Source organism: Dunckerocampus dactyliophorus, chromosome 1, assembly GCF_027744805.1.
Source record: "Dunckerocampus dactyliophorus isolate RoL2022-P2 chromosome 1, RoL_Ddac_1.1, whole genome shotgun sequence".
Taxonomy (NCBI): Eukaryota; Metazoa; Chordata; class Actinopteri; order Syngnathiformes; family Syngnathidae; genus Dunckerocampus; species Dunckerocampus dactyliophorus.
Genome location: NC_072819.1, coordinates 51504958 through 51531728, shown reverse-complemented (window position 1 = coordinate 51531728; position 26771 = coordinate 51504958). Strand labels below are relative to the sequence as shown.

The following is a 26771-nucleotide window of genomic DNA, read 5'->3' as shown; positions in this document are numbered from 1 at the left end:
CTGGTGAGTTTCTTACCTTCTTTAGCAAGAAGGCACTCACACACGGGGGGGGGGGGGGTATTTAGCAGTCGCACTGAATAAAAAAAGTGCACAGACGGTGAGACAGCGACAGCTTTGCTTGAGCAATCAATTTACTTGCCGACTGACGCCATGCAGGGCAAACGGAATTGTTGAAGTGAAATACAAAACCCAGGCAGTACCACTCAATGGTCGTATTAATAGCATATCAGTAGTTTGTACTGTATGTGTACATGTATCCACAACCAATGCAGTGGCCCTTCCCTCCCACTTGTGAGTGTGCAGGTCTTTGTTTCTCCACGAGGGTTGTGAGATTTACGGGTCCCATGATTGCAGACGCTGCCATCCCGCCAAGGACGCTAATTGCTTTTTCTTAATGGGACAAGGTTGCGCATGTACTTCATGTAATTGGGTGCTGAGAGGCGTAACGTACACAGACACACACTCGCACACACCAACACCCCTCTGCAGTCCCAGCTGCCCGTGGGCATCGTTGTCATGGTGCCAATTTGGTAACACCTTGCAGCAGGTGCAAGAAGGTAGGTCGCCATGCTAGGGTGTGTGCGAGTCCTCTTCCATCTGCTTGCATGAAGGAAGTGACTTTGACGTCCCGCCAGCAGGGTTAAGCCGTTTAACCTAATCTGAGTGCAAGCCTGCGATTGGTGGACAGTCCAGGAAGGAGGAATCCTCTCCCAGCTGTCTGGCTAAATGGTCTTTTTCCCCCCCTCCGGGAAGGGAAATCCATACCCACGCGTGTTCATAGCATCCTGCTGATGCATTTTCACCGCCAAATTGTCCTTCAACTTGTCCATACATAATGTCAAGGTCGGTTCAGGGTTGCAGCGCATGAATGATGTCTGGTGTCATGTTGCATCGAGCTTTAGATCTCTTTGCATTCCTGACTTGTGGCACACTGACCTGCATTTAAAGGTCAGATGGATAAGACAGATAGATACTGGAGATAGATAGGTAGACAGATAGATACTGGAGTTAGAAAGATAGATAGGTAGGTAGATAGATAGATAGATAGATAGATAGATAGATAGATACAGTACATAGATGGATAGATAGATACTGGAGATCGATAGATAGATACTATAGATAGATAGATAGATAGATAGATAGATACAGTAGATAGATGGATAGATACTGGAGATAGATACAGTAGATAGATAGATAGATAGATAGATAGATACTGGAGATCGATAGATAGATACTATAGATAGATAGATAGATACAGTAGATAGATGCATAGATACTGGAGATAGATACTTTATTCATCTGCAAGACAAATTCACTTTTCCAGCAGCTCTGCAAAATGTCATCATGAAATGAATCACAAAATCAAACAACCAAGGTAAGATGCGAGATAAGAAAAGAGAGTAAGCTTAAGTAAATAAACAAATACTGAATCGCCTCAAATTTGTAGTGTGATGATATATACATGATCATAATACTACTACTACTAATACTACTTAGAACAGGGGTGGCCAACTAGTCAGAGACTAAGAGCCACTTTTTTTTCTGTTACTGCAAAGAGCCACATCATACACATGGGTACACATGAACATCATCTTTTAATCATGTATGCACGCATACACAGACCTCTGCTCAGCCAGATCTAATGAAAATAACCACACCAACATGATAATATCAGTAATTTTCAACAGTTAACATTGTGTGCACTGTCTCACACACACACAAACTCTCAGTTCAAGCAAGTCTTGTATGTCACAACTCTCATCCAATGCCACACTAAAATACTACATGCTTGAAGGTCAGAGTGCAACTGTGATTCAACAGCTGTATTAATATCCGATATTCTGCGTTTAACACTGTGGCGGGACAGTTGAACGTCTGATACTCCGTTTTAGTTTGTCGTCTCCAGGAGCCAAGATTTCAAAGGCGTCAGTGAGGCATTTTTTAATGAAGTCCCCTTCGTTGTATGGCTTTTTAGCCCGTGCTAGGTTCCAAGCCAGCTGATATGATGCAAGCGTTACGGTCTCCGAGTGTTTTGTAAATTTTTGGAAAAACTGCACCTGCTTTTCTGCTTGGCTTTTCAAAGCGACCAACTTGTTCTTGCAAAGTTCAGTCCCTTTTGGAAATTCCTGTTCGATGTTAGGGTGGAGTGAGCTGAAGTGACGCTGAAGATTTGAAGCTTTGAAATGTGCTAATGCTGCGTGACATATAAGGCAGATCGGCTTGCCATTACGTTCAACAAAAAAATATAAACTCTCCCACTCTGGCAAAAACGTCCTGTGTTCTTCTTCATATTTTCGTTTGGCTGTGCTTTTTTTCCCTGCCATTTCAAGAGGTAACTTGACGGAAATTGTTTACAACACAAATGATGTCACACTAAAGATTCTCTCGTCGCTCATTTGACGTCACTCAAACAGGCTTACATGGTCAGTGTGCCATCTAGCTGTAGGGGGAGTGAATGACAGCGCCAGAGGGGCATATTTGACGCATGTCATGTGACAGCTCCTGAAGAGCCGCATGAAACTAGTTAAAGAGCCGCGGGTTGGCCAGGCCAGATTAGAAGTAAGGCATCCTTCTGTGTGGAGAGACCGTGGTAGTGCCCCAGTGTGTGTGGAGACCATGCGGCCAATCGAACCACCGACCTTGCAGTTTCTGGACGACCTGCTCTACCTCCTGAGCCACACCCGCTCCATAATAATACATATAAAACCCTAATATATGTATTCGTAACCCTATATAATACATACATAAGGCAAGAAGTCCAGTCCTGTGTGTGTTTTTATCACTTCACCTCTGTTGTGTTGAAAAGCAGCATGGCGTGGGGGAGGAATGATCTGCTCAGGGTAGTGATAGTAATCTGCCACTGAAACTGCTCTTCTGTGGGGAGATGATGCTGTGCGTTGGATGATGCAGGTTGTCCACGGTGGAAAGGAGCCTCCTAGGTGTCCTTTGCTCTGCCAACAGATGCCAGGCTGTCCAGCTCAGTGCCAATGACAGAGCCTGCCTTCCTCGCCGGTTTGTCCAGGCGTGTGGCGTCCTTCTTCTGGAGGCTGCTCCCCCAGCATCCTACTGCATACAGGAGGACACTAGCTACCACAGTCTGGTAGAAGATCTGTAGCAGCTTCTTGCATACGTTGAGGGACACCAGCCTCCTGAGGAAGTACATGGAGCGTCCATGTTGGCAGTCCAGTCCAGTTTATCGTCCAGATGCACTCCCAGGTGTTTGTAGGTGTGAAGCACCTTCACATGTCACCTGGGTGTGTCCTGTTTCTCTTGAAGGCCACCGCCATTTCCCTTTTCTTGGTGGTGTTGAGGTGCAGGTGGTTTGCGTCGCAGGTTTCATTACCTTCTGTGTACTTCCTTGACCTGTTGCTACTGCCTAGTCTTCCGTGTATGTTTTTCACCTGCTTTATTCAAGTATTTTCATTTTCCACCACCCACGCCTGTCTCTGCATACTGGGGGTCAAGTAGCTCCTCGACTCATGACAATGTGCTTGACAAGGAACTGCTTCTCCGTCTGAATTCACAGCAGGGGGGCCCAAAGAAAGAGCAGCTATGGAGAAGGTTTTTTTTCTCCTCTATTTTGGAGGGTTCTTATCAGTCTCACCCATCTGGGTCCTTGCCCTCACGTTGCTGCATGCCATGCAAAAAGGCAAGCTATGCATGCAGATAGATGCTCCTGGGACACATCAAAAAATAGCTTGTGATGCTAAAGCCAAACTGGCATCCATGCTGATAAAAAAATGCAGGTAGGCGCCCAGATGGTGAGGATATTTGACTTGGCTTCTGGTTTCCGGTTGATAGAGAGTGATATAAAATGGTGGAGGGAAAACAAAATCATTCCTGGATGGAAATGTATATGGATATCACTTCATATTATCATCTACTACGACCCTGAGAAATGTATTTTCCTTCACTCTGTCAACGTCCACGCCTTCAATTTGTATTTGCACATGCGTATCCTGTTTGCACTTACCAAATAACATGGATTTAGTTTGACTTAGGTTCATGGATAGTCTGGTTTGACCAAACCATCTTTTTATCACGGTTAAATCATCTCTGATTTTTTTGTATGAGCTCTTGTGTGCTATCTCCAAAACACAATGCTGTTGTATCGTCTGCAAATAATGCTAGCTTTAGGTCTTTCGGGACTTCACAAAGGTCCTTTTTATATAGATTGAACAGTTTTGGTCCCAGTGTTGACCCCTGGGGTACGCCGCACAATATATTTAAGCTTGCAGATAATATAAACAGTGGCAGCAAATATACTTGCATATACGTACATACACAAAGCCTTGGGATCCGCTGGGGCGGAGTCCTTCCCTGCTTAGGCTGCTCCCCCCACGACCCGACCTCAGATAAGCGGTAGAAGATGGATGGATGCCACAAATGAATGAATTCATGGGAAACACTGGCCAAACCTTGCGTTTGATGTTTGCCCTTCTCAAACTAGTCATGGCTCAGTTTTTATTGTTAGTAAAAATGTCTCGTGCACAGCGTAGGTGGTGTGATGCACTGAAGTGCATGAAAGGCCCCAGAGAGGGGGGCACGTTTTGTATCCACAAGCTGTAGAATGCAGGGGAAAAAAGTGGGGAAAACTTTCTTTGATGATTCATATTTCTTTTATCCTTTTATCCAGGATTACTATAATTTGTCTGCTGCAACACCCGCATGAGTCACTTTCTATGAAAAGTGCCCAGAAATAGAAAGAGCCAGCTCCAGACAGCGGCTGTTTATCGGCGATTTGTTGTGATGGAAAGTGAGCTTTTGTTCCGTTTCCACTTGCGCGGCATCCGACTGAACAGGAAAATCAAACCTCTGTTGCCATCAGTGACTGGAGGTTTTGACTGCTAGATCTGACCTTCTAAGCCCAGACATCTGGTTGATGGTTGCCAGGCGTGCAGCCACAGAGTCTCATTTTTTTCTGGATGGTGGACAGTCGGCTGTTGCAGCTCGACCCACTTCTCCAGCGTTGTGTTCTAAATGTGACGAGCCGTGGTTGGATGGCTCGTATGAAACCTGACATCCCCATCCCCACACTCCACCTGCTTTAATAAGGACCACAACTCTGCAGGTTCAGAGTCAAAATGGGAAAACCTGACTTCCACTGTTTAATCCTTTCAGCGTAGTCCTCATGTGACGAGAGCACGCAATCATGCTGTCAAATGGAAGTGATTGTGATGTGAGCTGAGAGATACTTAGACTGTATTCCTTCTTTGGAGATCAAATGTGAGAAAGTGGTGGCCCCCTTCCTGATGTCTCCTTTTTTTGCATGTTTGTCCCACTTCAATGTTTCAGATCATCAAACAAATGTAAATATTAGTCAATGACAACACAACTCAACACTTGATGCACTTTTATCCAGAGTGTCTCACTACCACCACCATATTTTCAGGGGAAGTTACATCCCGACGTACGTTCTTCTATGTGCCGGCTACGTGCAAAAATGGGGAAAATTGCAAGAGATGTGCAGGTGGCCCGCAGCCAGCATGCAAAGTCCGAAGGAAGAAAATTAGGATGCAAACGACGTAAAATCTTGCGTGCAGCCAGGTGGCAAAGGCAAGGTAGAGGAGGAGTACGTGTGTCGCGTGTCGCAGGTTTAAAAGCACATTGTGTACATTGCCCGACCACGGCAGCGGCTCCTCCAGCTGTACACTCAGATTCTCCCGGTCACGATAGCCGTGGGCGCGTTAGGAAGCCGGTACGCCCATCTTGCGATCGACGTGAGTCTCGTATGATGCCCTCACGCGTACGACCCGCATGAGTGAAACGTACGACAGCCTTACATGAAGCGCACCTAGCACGCAGAAGTGACACGCCGCGCCCACCATCTAAAAGCTACCAACGGAGGGCGAGCGGTGTCGTTGTCTGTGGTGTCAGTCGGCGTTCTTACCCACGTCAAGGGTCACCAAATGTGGAGATGCGATTCACAACCAGACAGGAGTGGAGGTCGGCGGCACCCATCAGTTTACTCTCCACTCAACTCAACAAGCAACAACTCTTTAGCAACACCTAAGTGGCCTAAACAGCCTCACGACCCGCAAACGGAAGTACACTTGATAGATTAGTTGGATGGATGGACAGATGGATGGATGGACGGATGGATGGATGGGCAGATGGATGGATGGATGGATGGATGGATAGACTGATAGATGGACAGATAGATGGTCAGATGGATGGATGGATGGATGGATAGATGGATGTTTTGTTAATCTCCTAGAGAAATGTCTAAAACAATATTGTGGGTCACCACAGTGTGTTACTTCCATGACATCTCGTGCTATTCCATGATATCAGTATCAGTTGATATTGGAAATTGAGAGTTGGTCATTTTGATGCTTGAAATGCTAAATTTAGGCAAGCCATCTGTAAAATGTGCTTGGATAGACAGATACAGGTGGGTACTGTATTTATCTCCAGAAGCTCTGCAAATGTGTCCTAATAAACTTCAACAAATAAAACAAACAAAGCAAAATAGAAGAGTAACTAAAAATAAGAAAATAGAATCAATATGTGAATATGAACAGGTCAGTTTAATTTCAATAATAAATAATAATAATAATAATAATAATAATAATACATAAGTTAATAAGTCCAGTCCCGTGTGTGTTTTTGTGGCTGCCCTCTGTTGTGTTAAAGTGGCATGGCGTGGGGGAGGAGTGATCTGCTATCAGTGGAGCAGGGCAGTGATAGTAATCTGCCACTGAAGCTGCTCTTCTCTTCAGGCTGTCCAGCTGGGTGCCAATGCCTTTCTCGCCAGTGTGTCCAGGCAAATATGCCTATTTTTGACTCCTAATTGGCTGTAAAACAGCATTATTTGGTCATGATTGTATTTTTGAAACACCATGATAGAGTGAAGCTGCAAAGTTGGAAGTGGCAAGGAGTTACTGTAGATGCAAATGGCGACTAATCATGATTAGTGACACACGTGCTTTTAAGCCAAGTCTCCATCCATTTGCAGGCTTGGCTTTTTGGTGGTGAAGTTGACATCATTCGCCTACTTTGCCCCTTGAAGGAGTTCCAAGTGGAACTGATTTAGTGCATTCGTGTTTCTGGGGACGTATGTGTTCATGAAGCCTGTTATGGATACGTAAACCCCACCCTTCCTCAACAATATCCCCTGCTGCACTCCCAAAGGGATACTTCATACCTGCCTGGGGCCTTCAGGTTCCTGGAAATATCAGCAGCTGGCAGATAATAAAGTCAAATGTTTTCTTTTCAACAGTCCAAGCTGAGTTTTTAAAAAGCCTTTGAAGCCGCAGCCTGCTCAGTTGCAGTGATAAAAATGTCTTTTCCTGCAGCGAGCGGGGCCCGAAATGGAAATAATTACAGATGAATCTCATATGATATGTTGGTGGTGTCGGCCAGTCCTTGCTTTGCACTCCTGGTCAAACTTTTAGTGCTAAAAAGATGTGATTGAGTGAGGAAAGATGAGGCCTCTAAACTGTGTGTTGTCTCCTCTTCACCTCCTTTCAGCCAAGATGACACTGCTGACGGCTGGATCTCGTCCAGCCTTCACAGAGCCTTTTTTCAATACATTCCCCCCGCACCCCCCATTGTGCTTATCGCAAACACACACGTGCCATCAGCTTCCCAAGTTGCGTTTTGGCCATCTGACTCAGTAGAATGGTGGTACTCTCGTTATTTCTGGGTTGTGTGTGAGCATGCCCGTTTGTCCGCGCACGTGGGCGTGTTTGTGCGCTAGGGCTGACCACACAGAAGCAGATGGCTGCACGCACACACGAGCCAGATGGTGGCAGACTTGGCTTCCAACTTTGCCTTCTCTTTCTCCCTCGTAGGAGCTTTGCTTTTCAGTAACTGAAGGAAGGCAGCGTTTGAAGTACGTTCTTAACTCTCACAGAGGAGTACAAACAATCGTGTACCATAAATTCCACTGTATGAGCCAGTACTTTTTCCTCAAACTTGGAACCGTGCAGGTTAAACACCTGAGTGGCTAACTGTGGCTAAGAACTACATTTCCCTTGGTGTGGTCATCTTCTAATCTTGTGACATCTCCTATACTTCAGAACTGCTACTAATCGTTTAAATGTGTAATTGGGAAAATGCTATTACTAAGAAAGGCCATCATAAGGGCAAAAAAAGTTCAGGAAACAACCAAAACACGCCAAGAAGCCGCGTTTGCTCACCCAGTTGCTGTCGTGACACACTTGAGTGACCAAACGTCAAACATTATTCCATGAACACCATAAATGTACCGCCAGGATTGCAAGGCCTGTCATGATGAATGAAAACAAAAAGGACATGTAACGTCAAGGCGTAGACGTACCCGGAGAATCCAGGAGCATCCGCGCAAGGTGCCACGGTGCCATGGTTCTTATGAAGTCCAGAGGAGAACTCCAGCAGAAGTAACGGCTAACATCCAGCAGTCTCACGAGTGTAAACCTTATGTACGGTAACGTACACGTCACATCCGCTGGTCTTCTTGTTAGCGCCACCTACTGCAGCAGAATGTAGACGCGTGGGGCACGTTGGCAGTGAAGCTGGTAGTGACAAGCTTCCATCATACAAAACACACCAAGAAATGGACGTGAGGCCGCTTTCAAATGAAGGCAACGGATTAGAGGATAAGATGACCTGGAAACTGTGAATGTGAAATACTTCCCATTAGTGTTTAGTAAAGTAGTTTCCTGTTTTGTAGTAACAGGCAGATCATTCTGACTTGTAAAATGTGTGCACCCCTGATGTACATGTACATGTACAGTACATATTTATAAATGGACTAACGTGTATTCTCTCTGTTTAGGAGGTCGATCTTTGGGACTTTGGCATTCATTTACATTGAAAATGTAAAGCATTAGCCATTTTACACTGTGGTTTTGAACAACTCCACATATGACAGTTAAGTCATAAACAAAAGACAACCCCTCCACTCCAGTTTTACACCATTTGGACTGATCTTTCAAGGCACGCACAATATTGGGTTCTATGGTTAAGAAACATGGAACCTACCACAAGAAACTGTTTCTTGCCTTTCATCAGGAAAAATAAATGAGTTTCTACCTTTTTGCCTCCTCTAGTAATCAGCAGTAGAACGTAGGTAAGTTTCAGGAAAATATCAGTTCCCAACTAAGACGGGGAGAAAACCAGCTTTTTCTGAAAAGATACATTTCTCTTTGACCCAAATATTTTTGCTTTTGTGACAGCTCAACTATCTAAGCAACTTTACCACAACTTAAACAGCACAAAAATGCTTGTTTTACACCAAAATAACAATTTATTTACAAATATAACACCATGAACTTTCACATTTGGAAGTAAACCATGTGTGCATGCGTTAAAATTTCCCTGCAATGCATAACCTTCTGCACGCTACACTCCTACACGCTCTCCCACTTCCTTCTCACTGTCGAGTGTGTTTTTACATGCAAAACATCCATGCTGAGCTCTTACCAAATGCACTTCTGCCACCTTGTGGCCGTTATTATGGCTTAAAACTGCTCTAAAAGTGACACCCTCTGGTGTGCAGTTGTGTCATCTCCTCTTTTTGCCCCTCGTGCACACAAACGTAGAAGATGTATCAATATGTCTTTGGGATCGCTCCTTACCAATGTTGTTGTCGTGATCACGTGGGCTCCATCCATGCGCTTTTGGATAAAGGCCCTGGGGCGTAGCACCGATATGTGATATCACCATTGGATGGGGTCAACCATAATAATAAACATAAAGTAGTCACAGTCAAACACTTCATAAGGCTCAACAAGTGACAGGCCTGACACACTGAACATCTACCAAATGTTGTTGGTCCTCTTCTATGGCAGCGGGTTCCAAATAGCCACTGAGAACAGGACCCAGCAGCTGAGAATCACAGCTTTAGATGTTGACTGAGCTGAAGTCTTGCAAGAATACTTGAAGCGGGTGGTTCCAACTAAACTGTAGGACTTCCATGGTGTTCACCTTCAGAGCTTCCACCATATAAGATCATAAAAGCTCTGCAATGTAAGAGGCTGGCGACAGGAGAAAATATCCTGGGTTAAATTTGGACGTGGTTCCTCATCTGCGTGTGTTTTGGCTGCGCTCGTTAGCCGGTGCACAGCTGAGACCACTGGACTGGTACGGTGCAGGCTTCTCCTGAGGTATTTGTTTCTGAACTACTGTTGCTGAGCACCCCTCAGCTATCCATGAGACGTAAACCCCAACCCTAGACCCGGCACTGGGGTCAGACACCGCAAAGCGTTGAGAAAAAAGGCAGCCTGATTCTGCTGTGCAGCATCTAATTAGTCCTCCACTCTTCTCCTCAGGCCACATGATCAATACACATTCCCTCGATAAATCGCAGACTTGCTGTTTCGCCGATTTTTTTTAAGTGCAATTTTGCATGTTTTTTGTTAACAGCGTATGAACGTGTGTTGTGGTGTGTTAGAGCCATGTGTGTTATTGTATTTCCTACTGCTACCAGCAGAGGGTGTTGAGTTGAAGACGTGTGAGACGTCATCCCTCCATCTGTCTCAGTATGTGTAGCTAGTTAGACATAGAGCCACAACAGTCCTGACTGGTGTTCTGCGTCCTGATTGGCTGCAGACCCTTGTCAATCCATCTTTTTGTCTTTCCTGCTGGGTGATCGCTAGCGGTCATACAACAGCAGTGTGACTCTGAAGTCTGTAAGTTTGCACGTTGTCTCCCTGATGTCGACCCACAATGTCGACGAAACGTTCTGCACCCAAAATGCAGCGCTAGCCATCCGTCACACAAAAAGTTGGACTCCTGGACATGCTGAAGTTGCGCGGCTGTAGGGCGCCATTACGGAATACTGTAAATGAATCTTTCGGTTCATGGAGGATGACGGGGAGGAGTAAAATACAACAACAGGAGCATTATGCTTTAACAAGGATACAAAAGCGCGACAGCTGAAAGGCGCCATGACAGGCACGATCAGAGGAGTGAAATACACGTGAGTCACTTCCAACATGGTAGTTTGATCTTTGCAATGAAAAAGAAGTTAGTGTTGAAACGAGAGAAATGTGATCAAATGTTAACGCCAGTCTGATAAAAGTGTACATATATAATTGACATCATGTTTGGAAACAAATCAAGTTGGCTACTTGGGGGATTTGACTTATTGCGTTCTATTTTGGGAACCTATCCCCCGCGACAAACGAGGGAACGCTGTCATCTCATTCCCTCATTTGATGTCTTCCAGCAACGCTCCCCTGGCAAAGTGCTGTTTGACCTTGTTTGCATACATCTCAACCTGGTGGAGGGAGATTACTTCGGGCTGGAGTACCAAGACCAGCGCAAGATGATGGTACGTCTCTGACAACGTTTCCCCACAGCTGTCTTTGTCACCGTGACGTTAATGTCGAACCCCCGACTTTCACACAGGTGTGGCTCGACCTGCTGAAGCCGACGCTGAAGCAGATTCGGCGTATGTGATGTTGGCGTGTTGTATTGTCCTTTGAAAGGAGCTGTGATTGGTTACTGGCTTCTTTACTGACTATTTCAAGGGCCCAAGAACACCATCCTTCGTTTTGTGGTGAAGTTCTTCCCTCCTGACCACACACAGCTCATGGAGGAGCTGACTCAGTAGGTCCTCACCACACTCACCTGATTGCAGACGCACTGTCATAGCATCAACACCTGGCCTCTTCACTGCAAAAGCTGCCATACTTGAAAGAAGCCCCACTGATATTAAAAAGAGATAACTTTTCTTATTTCAAGCAAAAAGGGGTAAGCAAAATCCTTACATTCAGAATATCGCTCCTGCGACTTTGAGGAATATAATAAGTCCTAAAATAAGCAAGTTGTTCTGAATTGCGTAGCTGGATTTAAGTCAAATGTTCTTATGACAACATGGAACATTTTGAGCGTCTCCAGTGAAGCTATCGTGCATGCTGCTGCTCTGTGGAGGGAAGCCCCCTCCTTGTCAGCATGTTGGTTATTTGCTTACTTCTTCACAGCTCTGGGCTTTTCAACAAGCATGAAGCAAATTATACGGATGGAACTTTTTTTATTTCTAAAGAAAAAAGTGTGATTGTATCTAAAATTCACTTCATTTAGGAAGAACAATTGCCATAAACACTATGAGAATTCTTTTTTGGCATGTAAATTCACTAGTTTTTACATGTATAAACTAGATAAAAAGAGCTGTGCAGCCTTTACATTGGTCCGAAATCAGCAAATCTTTGAGAAATGGTTGCTTAAAATGGGACTTGTTTACTTTCTTGAAGTGTACTTTTGCAGTGGAAATATATTTTACGTGTGCGAGTCCATTTTTACATTTGGAAAGTTGACAAACCAGTTTTATTGTTCATTTAAGACAAATATAAAGTATATTCTTCTGTTTCTGTGTAGGCTCTCAGTCGTACAGGAGTTGTCCAACGAGGGAAAGGCTTCTTGAGACGTCATCTGTACTTCTGTGAAGAAGGTGTCGGACGTTTCGCTCCTCATCCGAAGAGCTTCGTCAGCGAACTAACAAGTGCTGGTAGCCTAGGCCTTAAATACAGTAAGAGTGGGCGGAAGTGGTGTGCCAACACCCTCCTCCTATTGGTTCCTTACACTAAGCCTGGGCAGAGTTGTGGTCTAATCCTCTCCTCCATTAGCACCTCCGATCAAAGGGAAGTGTAGCTCCCTGTAGTTGGGTATGAACGACTCTGATACTGGCTCGTTAGCATCTATTGTTCTGCCTCGGCCCTGGCTTCACCTCATTTGCAAGACTAAGAGCTGTGGGTTTTGGTCTCAGTAACCTGCTGAACACAGGGTCCAAATTAAACCTCAAACCACCGTTCCGATTCAATGATGGGTTCTGTTGTTTGACAAAAATAGCTTCCTTTACTCCTCTTTCAAACCATCTGTTTTCTTTGGCCAAAATCTTTACCTCACTGTCCTCAAAAGAGTGATTGGTTGCTTTAAGGTGTAGATGTACTGCTGATTGAGGACCACTAGAATTGTCCCTGCGATGTTGATAAAGCCTTTTTTGGAGCATTTGCTTAGTTTCCCCAATGTAGTGCTCTTTGCATTCCTCATCTTTACAGTGGATGGAATAGACCACATTGCTCTGTTTTTGGTTTGGAGCCTTGTCTTTAGGATGCACTCATTTTTGTCTCAGGGTATTTACCGGTTTGAAATAGGTAGGAATTTTGTGTTGCCATAAGATCCTCTGAAGTTTTTCGGAGACCCCAGCTACATAAGGGACTACCACTCCTCTTTTTTTTGCTTCTGTGGGCTTTTGGGTTTCTTTCCGTACTCTCTTCTTTTGACATTTGTTAAAAGCCCACCGCAGGTACCCACAGGTTGAGAGCGCTCTCTGGACATGTTGTGTCTCCTTTTTCCTTCCCTCAGCACTAGTTGGTATTTGTTCCGCTCTATGTTGGAGGGTCCTAATAACCCCTAGTTGATGTTGTAGTGGATGGTTTGATTCAAAAAGCAGGTATTGGTCAGTGTGTGTGGCCTTTCTAAAGACCTCTGGAAGTAGCTGTCTGTCCTCTCCTATAATTACCTTGCAGTCTAAGAAGGCTAGTTGGTTCTCTTTCGTGTCCTCGTGAGTAAATTTGATATTGGTGTCCACCGCATTGATATGATCTGTGAAAGACTGAATTTCCTGTTTTTTGATTATGACCAAGGTGTCATCCACGTATCTAAACCAGTGCCTTGGTTTTGTCCCTGAGAAGGATGTGAGAGCCTGTTCCTCCATCTCTTCCATGTACAGATTCGCCACTATGGGTGAGGCTGGTGAGCCCATAGCACAACCATGAATTTGTCTGTAAAATTTCCCTCTAAACTGAAAATGTGTAGTGTTAAGGCAAATTTCCAATAATTGGCCGATGTGGTCAGCACTAAGTTTTGTTCTCCGATGCAGAGTTGAGTCCTCGAGCAGTCTCTTCCTCACCACCGAGACTGCTGCTGAGGTGGGGACAGATGTGAAAAGTGAAGTCACATCATAAGACACCAAAGTTTCCTCTGGCTCCAATCTGAGGTCTTTGATACTCGCCACAAACCCTTTTGTGTTCTCTATATGATGATCAGTGTTGCCTACCAACGGGGATAAGACTGTTTTTACATATTTAGCTACATTGTACGTGGTAGAGTCAATGCTACAGACAATGGGTCTGAGGGGAAACCCTTCCTTGTGAATTTTTGGAAGGCCACAGATACATGGTGTAGCCTCCCTAGGGTATAACCTATGATACATCTATCTGTCAATTAGTTCTTTCTTCTCTAACTTTTGGAGACAGTCTATGATTCTTTCTTATACCTACTGGATGGGTCCCTTTTAAGTTGCTCATATGTGTTGGCATCACTAATTAGACTTGTTATTTTTTTTTTCATAGTCCAATGTGTTGAGAACCACTGTGCATCTGTCCTTATCAGCTTGTAAGATGGTGATGCTCTCATCTTTCTGCAGAGCCGCTAATGCTTTCCTCTCACCTACCGTGATATTGGACGGTGGTGATTTAGCACTACTGAGAAGGGCCGATACCCTCAGACGAAGGTCCCCTGCCTCTGTTCTAGAAAGGTTATTGTTCCTGATGGCCGATTCAGCTGCTGTGATATAGTCTACTGTGGGTATCGTTTTAGGAGGCACTGAGAAGTTGAGACCCTTGGTTAATACTGCCTTCTCTGTCTCCGAGAGGCTTCTGTCTGACAGATTTTTGATCCAATTTTCTTTAGTATTGGTCTGATTCCTCCCCTCCTTAGTGTTTATGACAAGCTGTGGTCGATTTTCCAATAGAAGTTTCTGGAATTTTCCCTTATGCCTTTCTTTGGTTTTGCTATGGTGCTTCATATAACCCGATTTAATGAATTCACAAACCTCCTGATAGGTTTCGCGCGTAAGCTTGGTTTGCAATCTCTGATAGAAGGTTTCTACTTCAAACTGTTTATTTCTTATCTCTATGTTAAGTCTCCTAATTCTCCTAATTCTCCTAATATTCCATCCACTGTAAAGATGAGGAATGCAAAGAGCACTACATTGGGGAAACTAAGCAAATGCTCCAAAAAAGGCTTTATCAACATCGCAGGGACAATTCTAGTGGTCCTCAATCAGCAGTACATCTACACCTTAAAGCAACCAATCACTCTTTTCAGGACAGCGATGTAAAGATTTTGGCCAAAGAAAACAGATGGTTTGAAAGAGGAGTAAAGGAAGCAATTTTTGTCAAACAACAGAACCCATCATTGAATCGGAATGGTGGTTTGAGGTTTAATTTGGACCCTGTGTTCAGCAGGTTACTGAGACCAAAACCCACAGCTCTTAGTCATGCAAATGAGGTGGAGCCAGGGCCGAGGCAGAACAATAGATGCTAACGAGCCCGTATCAGAGTCGTTCATACCCAACTACAGGGAGCTACACTTCCCTTTGATCGGAGGTGCTAATGGAGGAGAGGATTAGACCACAACTCCTCCCAGGCTTAGTGTAAGGAACCAATAGGAGGAGGGTGTTGGCACACCAATTCCGCCCACTCTTACTGTATTTAAGGCCTAGGCTACCAGCACTTGTTAGTTCGCTGACGAAGCTCTTCGGATGAGGAGCGAAACGTCCGACACCTTCTTCACAGAAGTACAGATGACGTCTCAAGAAGCCTTTCCCTCGTATATTCTTCTGTTGTTGAAGAAGAATCCAAATAAGGTTTTCGTCTTTTGATGAGAAAAAAGACCTCATTTCTGTCCAAAAAAGATCTTCATCGGAATTGGTTAGCTATACTTTGTTAAACTAAGATTATTTTTCTCAAGTGAAAATTGCTCGACAAGATGTTTTTTCTTTTCAGGATAAAAAAAGAAATGGTTGCTTAAAATGGGACTTTTTGACTTTCTTGAAATGTAGTTCTGCAGCGTTTCATCCCTCTGGATGGGCCAGCCGACTCCAGCGTCAGAGAGGAAGTGTGGCCCCCACCTTTTTCCCTCCTCCTTTGTCCGTCTCTCGTCATTGTCAGCGTTAGCGTTGATGGATTATTTGGGTGCACATGGAAGCGTGTGTTAAAGTGAAGTGGCTTCGGTTTATGAAGATTATGAAGCCCACCGAGCCCGGCCGAGTCAGTCTGATGTAGCATTCAACCTCACGCTCTCTCTGCTTCTTTCCTCCCGGCAGGTATCTGTTTGCCCTGCAGATCAAGCGCGACCTGGCCTGCGGTAACCTTATCTGTAACGACACCAGCGCCGCCCTCATGGTCTCCCACATCATCCAGTGTAAGTGCAAGGAGCACCTCAGCTTAGATGGTGGAGGCAGGTGGACCCAGACTCAGAAAAGGCCAGGAAAGGAACCAGGATTTCTTTTGGTGTGGCTCTCTCAGGAGGCTGAACACACACATAAATGCTCCTGCATACGTCTGCACCTTCGCTGTTGTGGTTGATAGAACAGCACGAGTGACGTCTAAATGCGTCTCTGAAAAAGAAAAGTATGACTGGCGTCTTTATTCAGCCCAGCTTGCGGAACATTAAACGCCTGAAAAACGTCCGCTCAAGTGTGTCTGACCGAAACCGCAAAAATCGTCTGAATTATGTTTACCAGCGTCTGGTTTGCGTCTTTAAAAGGCCAAGCTCCGCCCATTGCCCATCAATACGGCTGCAGCTCCTGGACTGATCCACATTTGGATCAATATTATCTTGGAATACTCTTATTTTGGAGTACTGTTCCACACATAAGCCACTTCCTGCCCTGCGGCATGAAATATGTGAGTATCTAGTAATCCTTCGTTTATCATGGTTAATTGGTTCCAAGCCTGACCGTGGTCATTGAATTTCTGCAAAGTAGGATTCCTTAGTTATTGTTAGAGCATAGAAAACCTGTTTCTGACTAAATACAGTTCTAAACACAGTTTTTAAGATGATTAGAGCCCTCTAGACATGAAATGACACCCCATAGTCGCCTTTACACTCCTATTACCCAATATAGTAGACATAATAAGAGAATATTTGTCATTTAAGACATAAATAAGACTCGTTCACCGGAAACAGGCTGGACTTACTGCTGGCAATGCCAACCAGGCTCCTGCTCTGGCTCTACAGTACAAGGCCCAATGGCACGTAGTAGCACCAATAATGTACTCATGGAGCACACCCAACAGGACACCATGAGGGACACGATCAAATGCCTTTTCCAAGTCCACAAAGCACATGTAGACCGGTTGGGCAAACTCCCAAGTACCCTCCAGGGTGTAGAGCTGGTCCAGTGTTCCACGACTGGGACGAAAACCACATTGCACCTCCTGTAACCGAGGTTGGACCCTTCTCTCCAGCACCCTGGAATAGACGTTCCCCGGGAGGCTAAGGAGTGTGACCCCCCCCTAGTTCGAACACACCCTCCGCTCACCCTTCTTGAAAAGGGGGACCACCAACCCGGTCTGCCAATCCAGAGGAACTGTTCCCCACTTCCACGCAATGTTGAAGAGACGTGTCAGCCAAGACAGTCCCTCAGCATCCAGAGCCTTGAGGAACTCGGGGTGAAACTCGTCAACCCCTGCAGCTTTGCCACTGGGGAGCGTTTTGACTACCCCACATACCTCAGCCACTGTCTGCTTTCATGTCTTCAGATTCTGCTTCCTCTATGGAAGGTATGTCAGCGGGATTGAGAAGGAATACGAATGAATATATTGTTGAAAAAGGTAGTAGAGCCTTTACAATGTGCCAGGAATGGCTGACAAGACCGGGAGAAGCCAAGAATCACTCGAAACAGACTCAGACCAGAAAGGTTGGAATGGTGCAACCAATCAGTGAACAGCAGAATAACTAGAGTAGTGCATAATAGTGCAGACCTCCGCCAAGGCCAAAAAGTTCTAAATATGTGCGTCTGGCTTCCCGATGCCGTGTGTTCTCATGGAGCCTATCCCATCTGACTTTGGGGGAGAGGCAAGGTACACTCAGGACTGGTCGCCAGCCAATCGCAGGGCACGTGCGTCTGGCTTGTTTGATGGAAAAATCCTGAGGTACAAGACCATACTGCTCTCCTCCAGTTCCACCTGCTGGTCACTGCCCCGCTTGGGCCCCAATGCAAGTAGACAGTTGAAGTGAATTGGTGTATAGTTTTTGCATAATCCCTTTTGCATCACAAACAATGTTACGCCCCCCCCAATTAATCCAACTCCTGCATCGACACCTCTCCCACCCCTCCTCCCACAACACTCCCTGTGCTTTCCAGCGGAGATAGGAGACTTTGATGAGACCCAGAGCTGGCAGCATCTCCTCCACAATAAGTACCTGCCCGACCAGGACGCCATCAGGGACAAGATCATTGACTGCCACCGCAAGCATGTGTGAGTGAGTTCATCCCGTTGTGGACAAAACATGGCATTTGTGCAAATTTGGCCAGTTATGTTTGCTTTTAAAGGTACCGTGCTCCGATCTGACTGGGGGTCACCCCCAGGCAGGGGTGGCAGGTCACAGGTGTCAGGAGTCATAATGAACAGCAGGATTTTTATGTTCCACGCGAACACACATGTCACGCAATCACACCCCACACATGCTCAGCAGTGATTTGTATCTCTGTCTCTCATTCCCTCCCCCACACAGAGGGGGCTCCCAGAATGCACCTGGGGCCGCGCACACCAACACACTTTTCCCACAGTTTGCATGCAGACATCATTTTTCTCCTCGGAAGTGACAGATAAGCACTGAAACCCCTTCCCCCATCCGCCATCCCTCCGCCTCAGCAGGAAGGAATTGGCTAATTCAGCAGGGCTTACAGGAAACAGGAAGCTATTTTGTTGTTTTCATGGAAACAAAGTCTGTCACCACGCGTGTCTGCGTGTTTCTGCAGTCATCTTAAGGTCATTGACATCACATGTGACCCCTGCTGCATGCAGACAACGAAGGATATTGCATGTAAACGGAGACACATCACTGGGAACACATGAGTGTCTACTGTTGTCCTCCCCAGCGGACAGACCCCCGCAGAGTCCGACTACCAGCTGCTGGAAATCGCCCGGAGATTGGAAATGTACGGCGTTCGCCTGCACCCGGCAAAAGACCGCGAGGGTACCAAACTCAGCCTGGCTGTGGCACACACCGGAGTTCTAGTCTTCCAGGTGAGAGGAGCTGGCATGGAAAGGGCGTACTCAAGCGAGGGCATTGGTGCTGTGCTGGGCTTGGCTGCGATTCCACCTCCCCCATCCTGGCCCCCGCTGGCCTGCACTCACACTGAGCATTCACATCTCTCCAACTTTCTGGAATATTTCCAGGCTTACTCTGGAGTCGCTCTGGGGTCGCCGTCATTAATTACGTGCAAGAGGAGCAATCGCGTTCATCAAATGACACATTCTACTCGACTGTTCTACTGCAATTTTTTTCACTTAGTAGAATATTTCCAGTCTTATTTGGAGGAGTCGTTCACGGGTGGCCGTCAGTAATTAGGAGGAGCGATCGCGTCCATCAAATGACATAATAATATAATATACACGAATATAACATATAATAATAGTGGTTCTATCATCATTATTAATATAATAATATAAATACCATCAAGTCTTGCAAGGAGCGATGGCATTACAGTCATTCTGTGACTCGGCTATGGTGCACGTGTGCACATGCGTGTGTGTAGAATCGTGTCGGCCCTGAGGCCACCCCTTCCAATCGTGCCCAAAGAGGGGAAGAACCAATCAGGGCACTCACGCTAGCCCCAACGTACTGCGTTGTAGGTGTTAAGTGGGCCCAGGCACGGTACGAATGGCCTTGTCAGTGTGAGTGCACCCCCCCACATGAGCCAGATTCTCATCTGGTGTTTTTCTTTCAGGGCTACACGAAAATAAACGCCTTCAACTGGTCCAAGATTCGCAAACTCAGCTTCAAACGCAAAAGGTTCCTTATCAAGCTGAGAGCCGACCCCACAGTAAGTTTGTTGTTTTTTTGTTGTTTTTTTTTTTCCAATCGACCATTGTTTCCAATATGTCCCCGTCCCCATTCCTGTTCTCCTCACGCCTCCACTCCTTCCAGCAAAGCGGTCACCACGACACGCTGGAGTTTGCCATGGCCAGCCGGGACTGCTGCAAGATCTTCTGGAAGATCTGTGTGGAGTATCACGCCTTCTTTAGGCTCTTCGAGGAGCCCAAGCCTAAACCCAAACCTATCCTCTTCACCAGAGGGTCTTCATTCCGCTTCAGGTATGATCTTGCTTGTAGTGACCTTTGACACAGTGGACTAATAAAAAGGTGCCTCTTTTTTTTTGCTCAACGGTCAAAAATAAAGCAAACTCTTCTTGCAGTGGTCGAACCCAGAAGCAGATCATTGATTACGTGAAAGACTCAGACCCCAAGAAGGTTCCGTTTGAAAGGTGAGACTGTAGTCTTTGTTCGACCCTTATAGTGATTTGAAAAAGTGTTGGCTGCCTTCCTGATGTCTTATTTTTTTGCATGTTTGTCACACTTCAATGTTTCAGATCATCAAACAAATGTAAATACAGTCAAACTTGTCTATAGCAGCCACTAGAGGGAGTCTGCAAAAGTGGCCGCTATAGACAGGTGGCCTCTATAGACAAGTTGGCGTCCAGTTTGAATGTTGACCAGTAGAGGGGAAAAAAAGGGGGAAAAAGGGGGAAAAAAATAATATTAATAATGTTGACCAGTAGAGGGCACTGTGGGACTGCGGATAAAAGTTGTACAGCACTACTGATGTTCTTATTCTTTTTCTTGTATTTTCTTTCTTTTCTTGGGAGAATGAACAGAATAAGAATTCCACTCCTTATTATACTGTCCGTTTTTCTATGCATATGACAATAAAACTCTTTAATCTTGAATCTACTAGGCTTGTTATTATCCACGACCCACAGAACAAAGCTGTGCTAGTAATGTCTTATGCTTGTTTTTAATATTTTACTTTTTATACGGCAGAGTGTCATTACAGCTTTAGTTCATCAGGAAGTGACGGGAAGTGACGGTGGGCGTCCCGAGCAGGAGAGCTAGGCTCAGTGCTAGTTGTGAGTTTGGAGAGAGTTGGGAAGTGTGTTTATGTTGGCGTGGATGTAAAGTCCTGCAGTGTTCTCCGCTGTTAATAAAGCCATTAAAGTGCATCGGCGACGTGAGTCTCTCCTTCCCCACAACAAGCGGCATTACAGTATTGACCAGTGCACACCAGGAAATAAACGGCGTCATTTCTTACAGGCATTGGCTGGACAGCTATGTAGTGGGGCTTGTTTAACCTTTGCCTTGTGGGCAAGCAGGAAGGAGAGACGATGCTGAGAGATGTGTGTGTTCTGAGCTGCTGTCTGGTGGCCGCGTTCAATAAATAAAGTTGGCAGAAGCAACAGGAGAAGTTTCCTTCTTTGCTGGAGTCAGGTCGCCCTTACTATTACTGTTACTATACGGTTCGGAGCTGAAAATTCCACTGTAGTAGCGAATGGCAAAGACGGCTTTTTTTTGTGTGGAATACAGAAGATGAGGACTTTGATGGATTGGTGGATGAGGATTGATCAAAAATAACGTGAGTACATTCTAAAATACTCCAATTAAGTACAGTACAGCCGAACTCAGTTTTGCTCCTGCTGCCTTTTTAAAAAGCATTTTAAAAGTGTTTTAGCGTGCATCCAGTATTGTAGCGTCGCTGGGAGCACGTCCTGTTCCCAGCCTACTTTGCGGTAATGTTTTGGTGCAAATGCTCTTAAAGTTACATGTTTGACCAGGAAATAGCAAGCTCAAAAGAAGACGGCTTTTTATGTGGAACAACTGACAGTTTGTGTGGATCTTGTGAATGATTGTGACTGAGCTAGGACTCAGTAATTAAAGTCTACACACGACGGCTTCATTGATTGAAAAACAAAACTTTTTCGTGCATGAAGCTTCTACTTGAGTCGGTAATTTGGCCGCTATATGCGATCAGATATTGACCAAGGGAGACAAAATGGGTGGCCGCTGGCCGCGTTGGACAGGTGACTGCTATACACAGGGTCTATAACATGTAAATTTGCTGCAGGGGATTTTTTAGTGGCCGCTATAGGCAGGTGGCCGTTCTATAAAGGTGGCCGCTAAGACAGGTTTGACTGTATTAGTCAATGACAACACAACTCAACACTTGATGCACTTTTTAAGTCTAACTTTTTATTATTAAGGGTGAAAAACATCCAAAGCTACATGTCCCTGTGTGAAAAAGTGATTGCCTTCTAAAGCTAATAAGTGGTTGGGCCCCCTTAGCAGCAACAACTGCAATCAAGCGTTTGTGATAACTTGCAATGAGTCTCTTCCAGCGCTGGGGAGGAATTTTGCAGAATTGTTGTCATTCAGTCACATTGGAGGCTTTTCCTTTTGAAGGTCATGCCACAGCATCTCAATAGGATTCAGGTCAGGACTTGGACTAGACCACTCCAAAGTCTTCAGCCATTCAGAGGTGGACTTGCTGGTGTGTTTTGTAGTAGTATTTTATTTCATTCAAAAAAGAAGTGAACAAACAAACAAACAGTATTAAAACAAACACTCCTCAAAACAGAATGAAAGGGAGCAGACAGAAGACAAGTCTTATTATTTCTGCACCTATTTCCATAACAAACAAGGTCGTACTTAGAAACAACAATGTAAACAAAAAAAAATAAAAATAAAAAATATACATATAGCAACCAGCCTCGCAAATGGTTACAAATCTCCTCAATTACAATTCAACCAATCTCTGTCAACCAGTCGATCATAAGTAAGATATTTCATATTTCCTCAACAGACTCATTTTGACCATTTTTTAAAATATGATATCTCACTTAGATTCTTTAGGCTCTTTATTTAGATTGTTCCATAAATTGACTCCTTTTACAGAAACACAACGTTCCTTCATTTTAGTCCTGAATTTTGTTTTTTTGAAAACCACTGTACCTTTTAGTTTTAGTTTTTTATGAGCGTTCAGCATAATTTGCAATATATTCTAATCTACTAATTCATGAAATTTCAATAGCAGAACCCAAGTTGCTTTCAGCTTGAGGTCACCAACATTCTCCTTCAGCAGAATTCATGCTTCATGCTTTATCACAAGTCTTCCAGGTCCTGAAGACCATCACACTACCACCACCACCATGTTTTACTCTTCAACTTTTGAGTATTTTCCCAAAGGTCTTAGGGGTCATCAAGATGTTTTCCGGTAAAATGGAGACGAGCCTTAATGTTGTTTTTGTTCAGCAGTGGTTTTGGTCTTGGAACTCTGCCATGCAGGCCGTTTTTGCCCAGTGTCTTTCTTATGGTGGAGTCATGAACACTGACCTTAACTGAGGCAAATGAGGCCTGCAGTTTTTTGGATGTTGTTGTGGGGTCTTTTGTGACCTCTCGGATGAGTTGTCACTGCGCTCTTGGGGTCATTTTGGTTGGCCGGCCACTGTTCCGTGTTTTGGCCATTTGTGGATAATGGCTCCCACTGTGGTTGGCTGGAGTCCCAAAGCTTTAGAAATGGTTTTATAACCTTTTCCACAGTGAGCATCACTTTTTCACACAGGGACATGTAGCTTTGGATTTTTTTCTCCCTTAATAATAAAAGTTAGATTTAAAAAGTGCATCAAGTGTTGAGTTGTGTTGTCATTGACTAATATTTACATTTGTTTGATGATGTGAAACATTGAAGTGGCACAAACATGCAAAAGGGGGGGGTCAAACACATTTTCCCACCACCTTATGCCAAATCTTTGCTTTTGGTTGGACCTCTACTGTTGACTGTTGCTTGTCAGGAAACACAGCAAGGTTCTGTGCAGTGGCAGCATGCCGTATCAGTCACAAAAGGAGGTAAGCAAGTCATCTTATTGGCGTTATTCAGGAATTAAAGGCCATAATAAAACTTCCCCCCCCACGACTCTGTCTTGCAGAGTGGCATGTCCGTACCCATAGAAGATCTACCGGACTCGTCCAGACAAGTGGAGTTGAATGGCACACCGGAGCCGCCAGGGGCCACGTCCCCCGCCAACGGCTTCCATGACGTACCTGCAGACCCTGGCTCAGATGCAAGACAGAACCACGGTGCGGGCTCGGGGCCGAACCAGCAGTTTCTCACCCCAGGTCCATCCTGCAGGGCAAACAGAGGCAGCAGTTCTTCTATCCCTTACATAGACTGCAGTGACGTAGACAGCGAGTGTGACGTCACAAAGAGCAGCACAGGCCGCGGCCGAGCAAACGACAGCAATGACGATAAGCCCAATGAGCACGCAGGGTGTAACGGGGGCCCGAATGGGAGTTTGTTCAGAGTTGTTAACGGCTTCTACCACACCAATCACCAGGGGCTGATGCAGCAGCGGGATGTGAAGGCTAACAGGAATGGCAGCGATTATTGTCAGGTTCACGGTGACGACACGTTGTCAAACGGTGGTTCTTATCATGGCCGCCTGCCTCTTCATAGCACGCTGCTGGATGAGATTTTTCAAGGTCGCGAGAGACGATTCACGGCGCCGGGTCGTCCGTTAGGAACGGGCACGCACAGTCAGTGCTCGAGCCCGGTGATGAACGCCTTTCATCACCGCACAAACTCGCTCGGTCACGGCGAGGTGACCGACGGTCCGCATCACTCGACGCCACGTTGGGACGACGGCGGGCATTATTTCAGTAAGCGTCCCGGGGCGACACCCGCGGAGGTGCCTGCTGTCCTGCCACCCAGCCACTACGACAGCTACTCGCCCGTCGTTTCCAACCGCACGCCAACACATCTGGCCAAGCAGAGCAACAACAACATGCGCAATCGCTCCGATACGGATCCGTTCATTCTCAGCCAACTCACGTCCACGCCCGTCTATCAAACCGGCCCACATCGCTCCAGGCTGCATCCGCAGACACCTTGCTCAGCTCCGCTCGAGCGGCGAATGATCATAACTAACGGCAATCACGCCGGGAACCTCATGGTTCCGGGTCAGGCGCAGTCCAACGCCGTGCAGCGCCTGTTTGGCCGCCACGGCAAGGCGGCGGCTTATAACAATCGCAACAACCTAAACCAGCCGGTCCAAATGATCGACGGCTCCACGAGCAGCGGCAGCGACACTAGCGACACAGAGTCCGACACCGGCAGCAGCGCGTACAGCCACCCGCTCATGTACGGCAACCCCGCCGCCGTCAACTCCATGAATTTGGTCAATTCGAATGGCGTGACCTCATCCCTGCTGCCTCGCAGCAAATTCTCCTTTGGGAGCCTCCAGTTGGAGGAGGGCGAGGACGGGGAGGTGGAGGAGGAGGAAGGGTGTTACAACATCAACGAGGGAGATATAGCCGGGCACGTTTTCAGCTGCTAAGTTGCCCATCTTCTTGGCATGTCGGCGAGATGCCCGTTGATACTCCGTTTCACAACATGGTGATTGTTTTAGGCACGATTTTACTTCTAGGATGAAAGAATGGGATGATTGGAGCAAGTAGCACTGATTCATGTTGGCATGTAGAGATGCAGCAGCGCCGTGTGTTCTTTTGATTGCGCTTAGACGCTTCCACTGTCTTCCACATGATGATGCAAGGAGGATGGTAGCATCCTAAACATCAAAGGTTGTGTTTTCAATCAACTTGAAGGAATGGCATCGTGTCTTTGGATGACTGATATCAACCTCGGACAACTTATCACTCGTTTGCCAGGTGAGCCCAATGAAAAGGAAACTCCGTATTCCACATTATTAGGCACACCACAGATTTCAAGCAATTTGAAAAAGAAAAACGACCTCTGCTGACAAAAAAATATTGTAGCGCCTTGGACAAGGCATGAAAACGTTCATTCATTCATTCCCAAAAACCTTGGTGGGGTGAAGAAATGTGTGGCTGATGGAGAGGACAGGCGGGATTGTGCTGGTGAAGGCATCATGAGAAAGCTTTGTGCCACACAAATGCTAAAAAGTCATCACAAAGCAGCAAACAGGGATTTGAAGCTGCTCGTGCCTCTCAAGTCCCATCAACCTCAAGGTGGAGGATCCTCCACAGGCTTGCAGTCATGCATGAACCTACTATTTGGCCACCCCTAACCAATACTCACAAGCACTAACGCTTGCAGTGGGCCAACAAATACATGAAGATGAATTTTGAAACAATCCTGTTTGCCGATGAGGGCCGTGCAACCTCGGGTGGTCCGGATGGATGAAGTAGAGTACGGCCAGCGTATCTCAACAAGGCTGTGATGTCACCATGGAGGTGGCTGACTCATGTTTTCATTGGGAGGGAGCTGGTAGGCCCTTTATTATGGTCATTGAAGGTGTGAAGATGACCTCAGCAAAGTATAAAGAGTTTCTGACTGACCACTTTCTTCCACGGTACAATATGAAGAGTTGAGAACCTATGGAGCATCGTCAAGCAAAACATGAGATGACAACAAAAGAGCAGCTGTGGGAGGCTATTCTGACATCTCGCAAAGAAATTCAAGCAGAAACGCTCCAAAAACTCCCAAGTTGAGTGTAAGAATTGTGAAGGTTATATGGAAGAAGGGATCTTATGTTAACATGTAACTTGGCCTGTTCCAATGGTAGTCATTGGAATAGCTTTTGCTTTCAGGAAATATGACCTCCTTATGCTGCAAATTCAACAAATGAACATTTTCAGTCCTTAACAAGCAGTGAAATGCTTTGGAACTCTGTTGTGCATCATCATGTGGAACAGTGCATTTGAAGTTTAGATTTTTGAAAAGAATCCTGTTATCATTGGGAGGTTTGTTCAATAACATTCAAACTGGACTCTAAAGGTTGATGACTTGGACATGATTATGACTCTCATTTACTGTATATTGACTACTTGGCAAAATCAGAGACAAATATCACTTGCATAATCATTTGGAACACAGTGTATCAAGCCAGAAATGTGCTGGTATCGTGTAGAAATAGCGGTAATACGGTGTCCTACTGCCTTTTTTAAAATGGAGGCTTATAAGTTTGGAATGGTAAAGTCGCTGGCAAGCAAGCGGACGCAGTGAAAGTTTGCTGG

At 45.6% G+C, this 26771-nt stretch overlaps 1 protein-coding gene across 1 annotated transcript in view; it reads left to right on the top strand.

The window, feature by feature from the left end:
• Window positions 1–26771, top strand: part of LOC129187577 (FERM, ARHGEF and pleckstrin domain-containing protein 1-like) — a 60645-nt gene that overhangs the window by 10569 nt on the left and 23305 nt on the right. The window contains 11 exon segments of the mRNA XM_054787074.1: window positions 11156–11260; window positions 11338–11380; window positions 11460–11538; window positions 16040–16137; window positions 18086–18200; window positions 18824–18971; window positions 19676–19771; window positions 19876–20042; window positions 20144–20212; window positions 23570–23624; window positions 23705–23855. Of these exon segments, the coding sequence (XP_054643049.1) occupies window positions 11156–11260; window positions 11338–11380; window positions 11460–11538; window positions 16040–16137; window positions 18086–18200; window positions 18824–18971; window positions 19676–19771; window positions 19876–20042; window positions 20144–20212; window positions 23570–23624; window positions 23705–23855 (1126 nt within the window).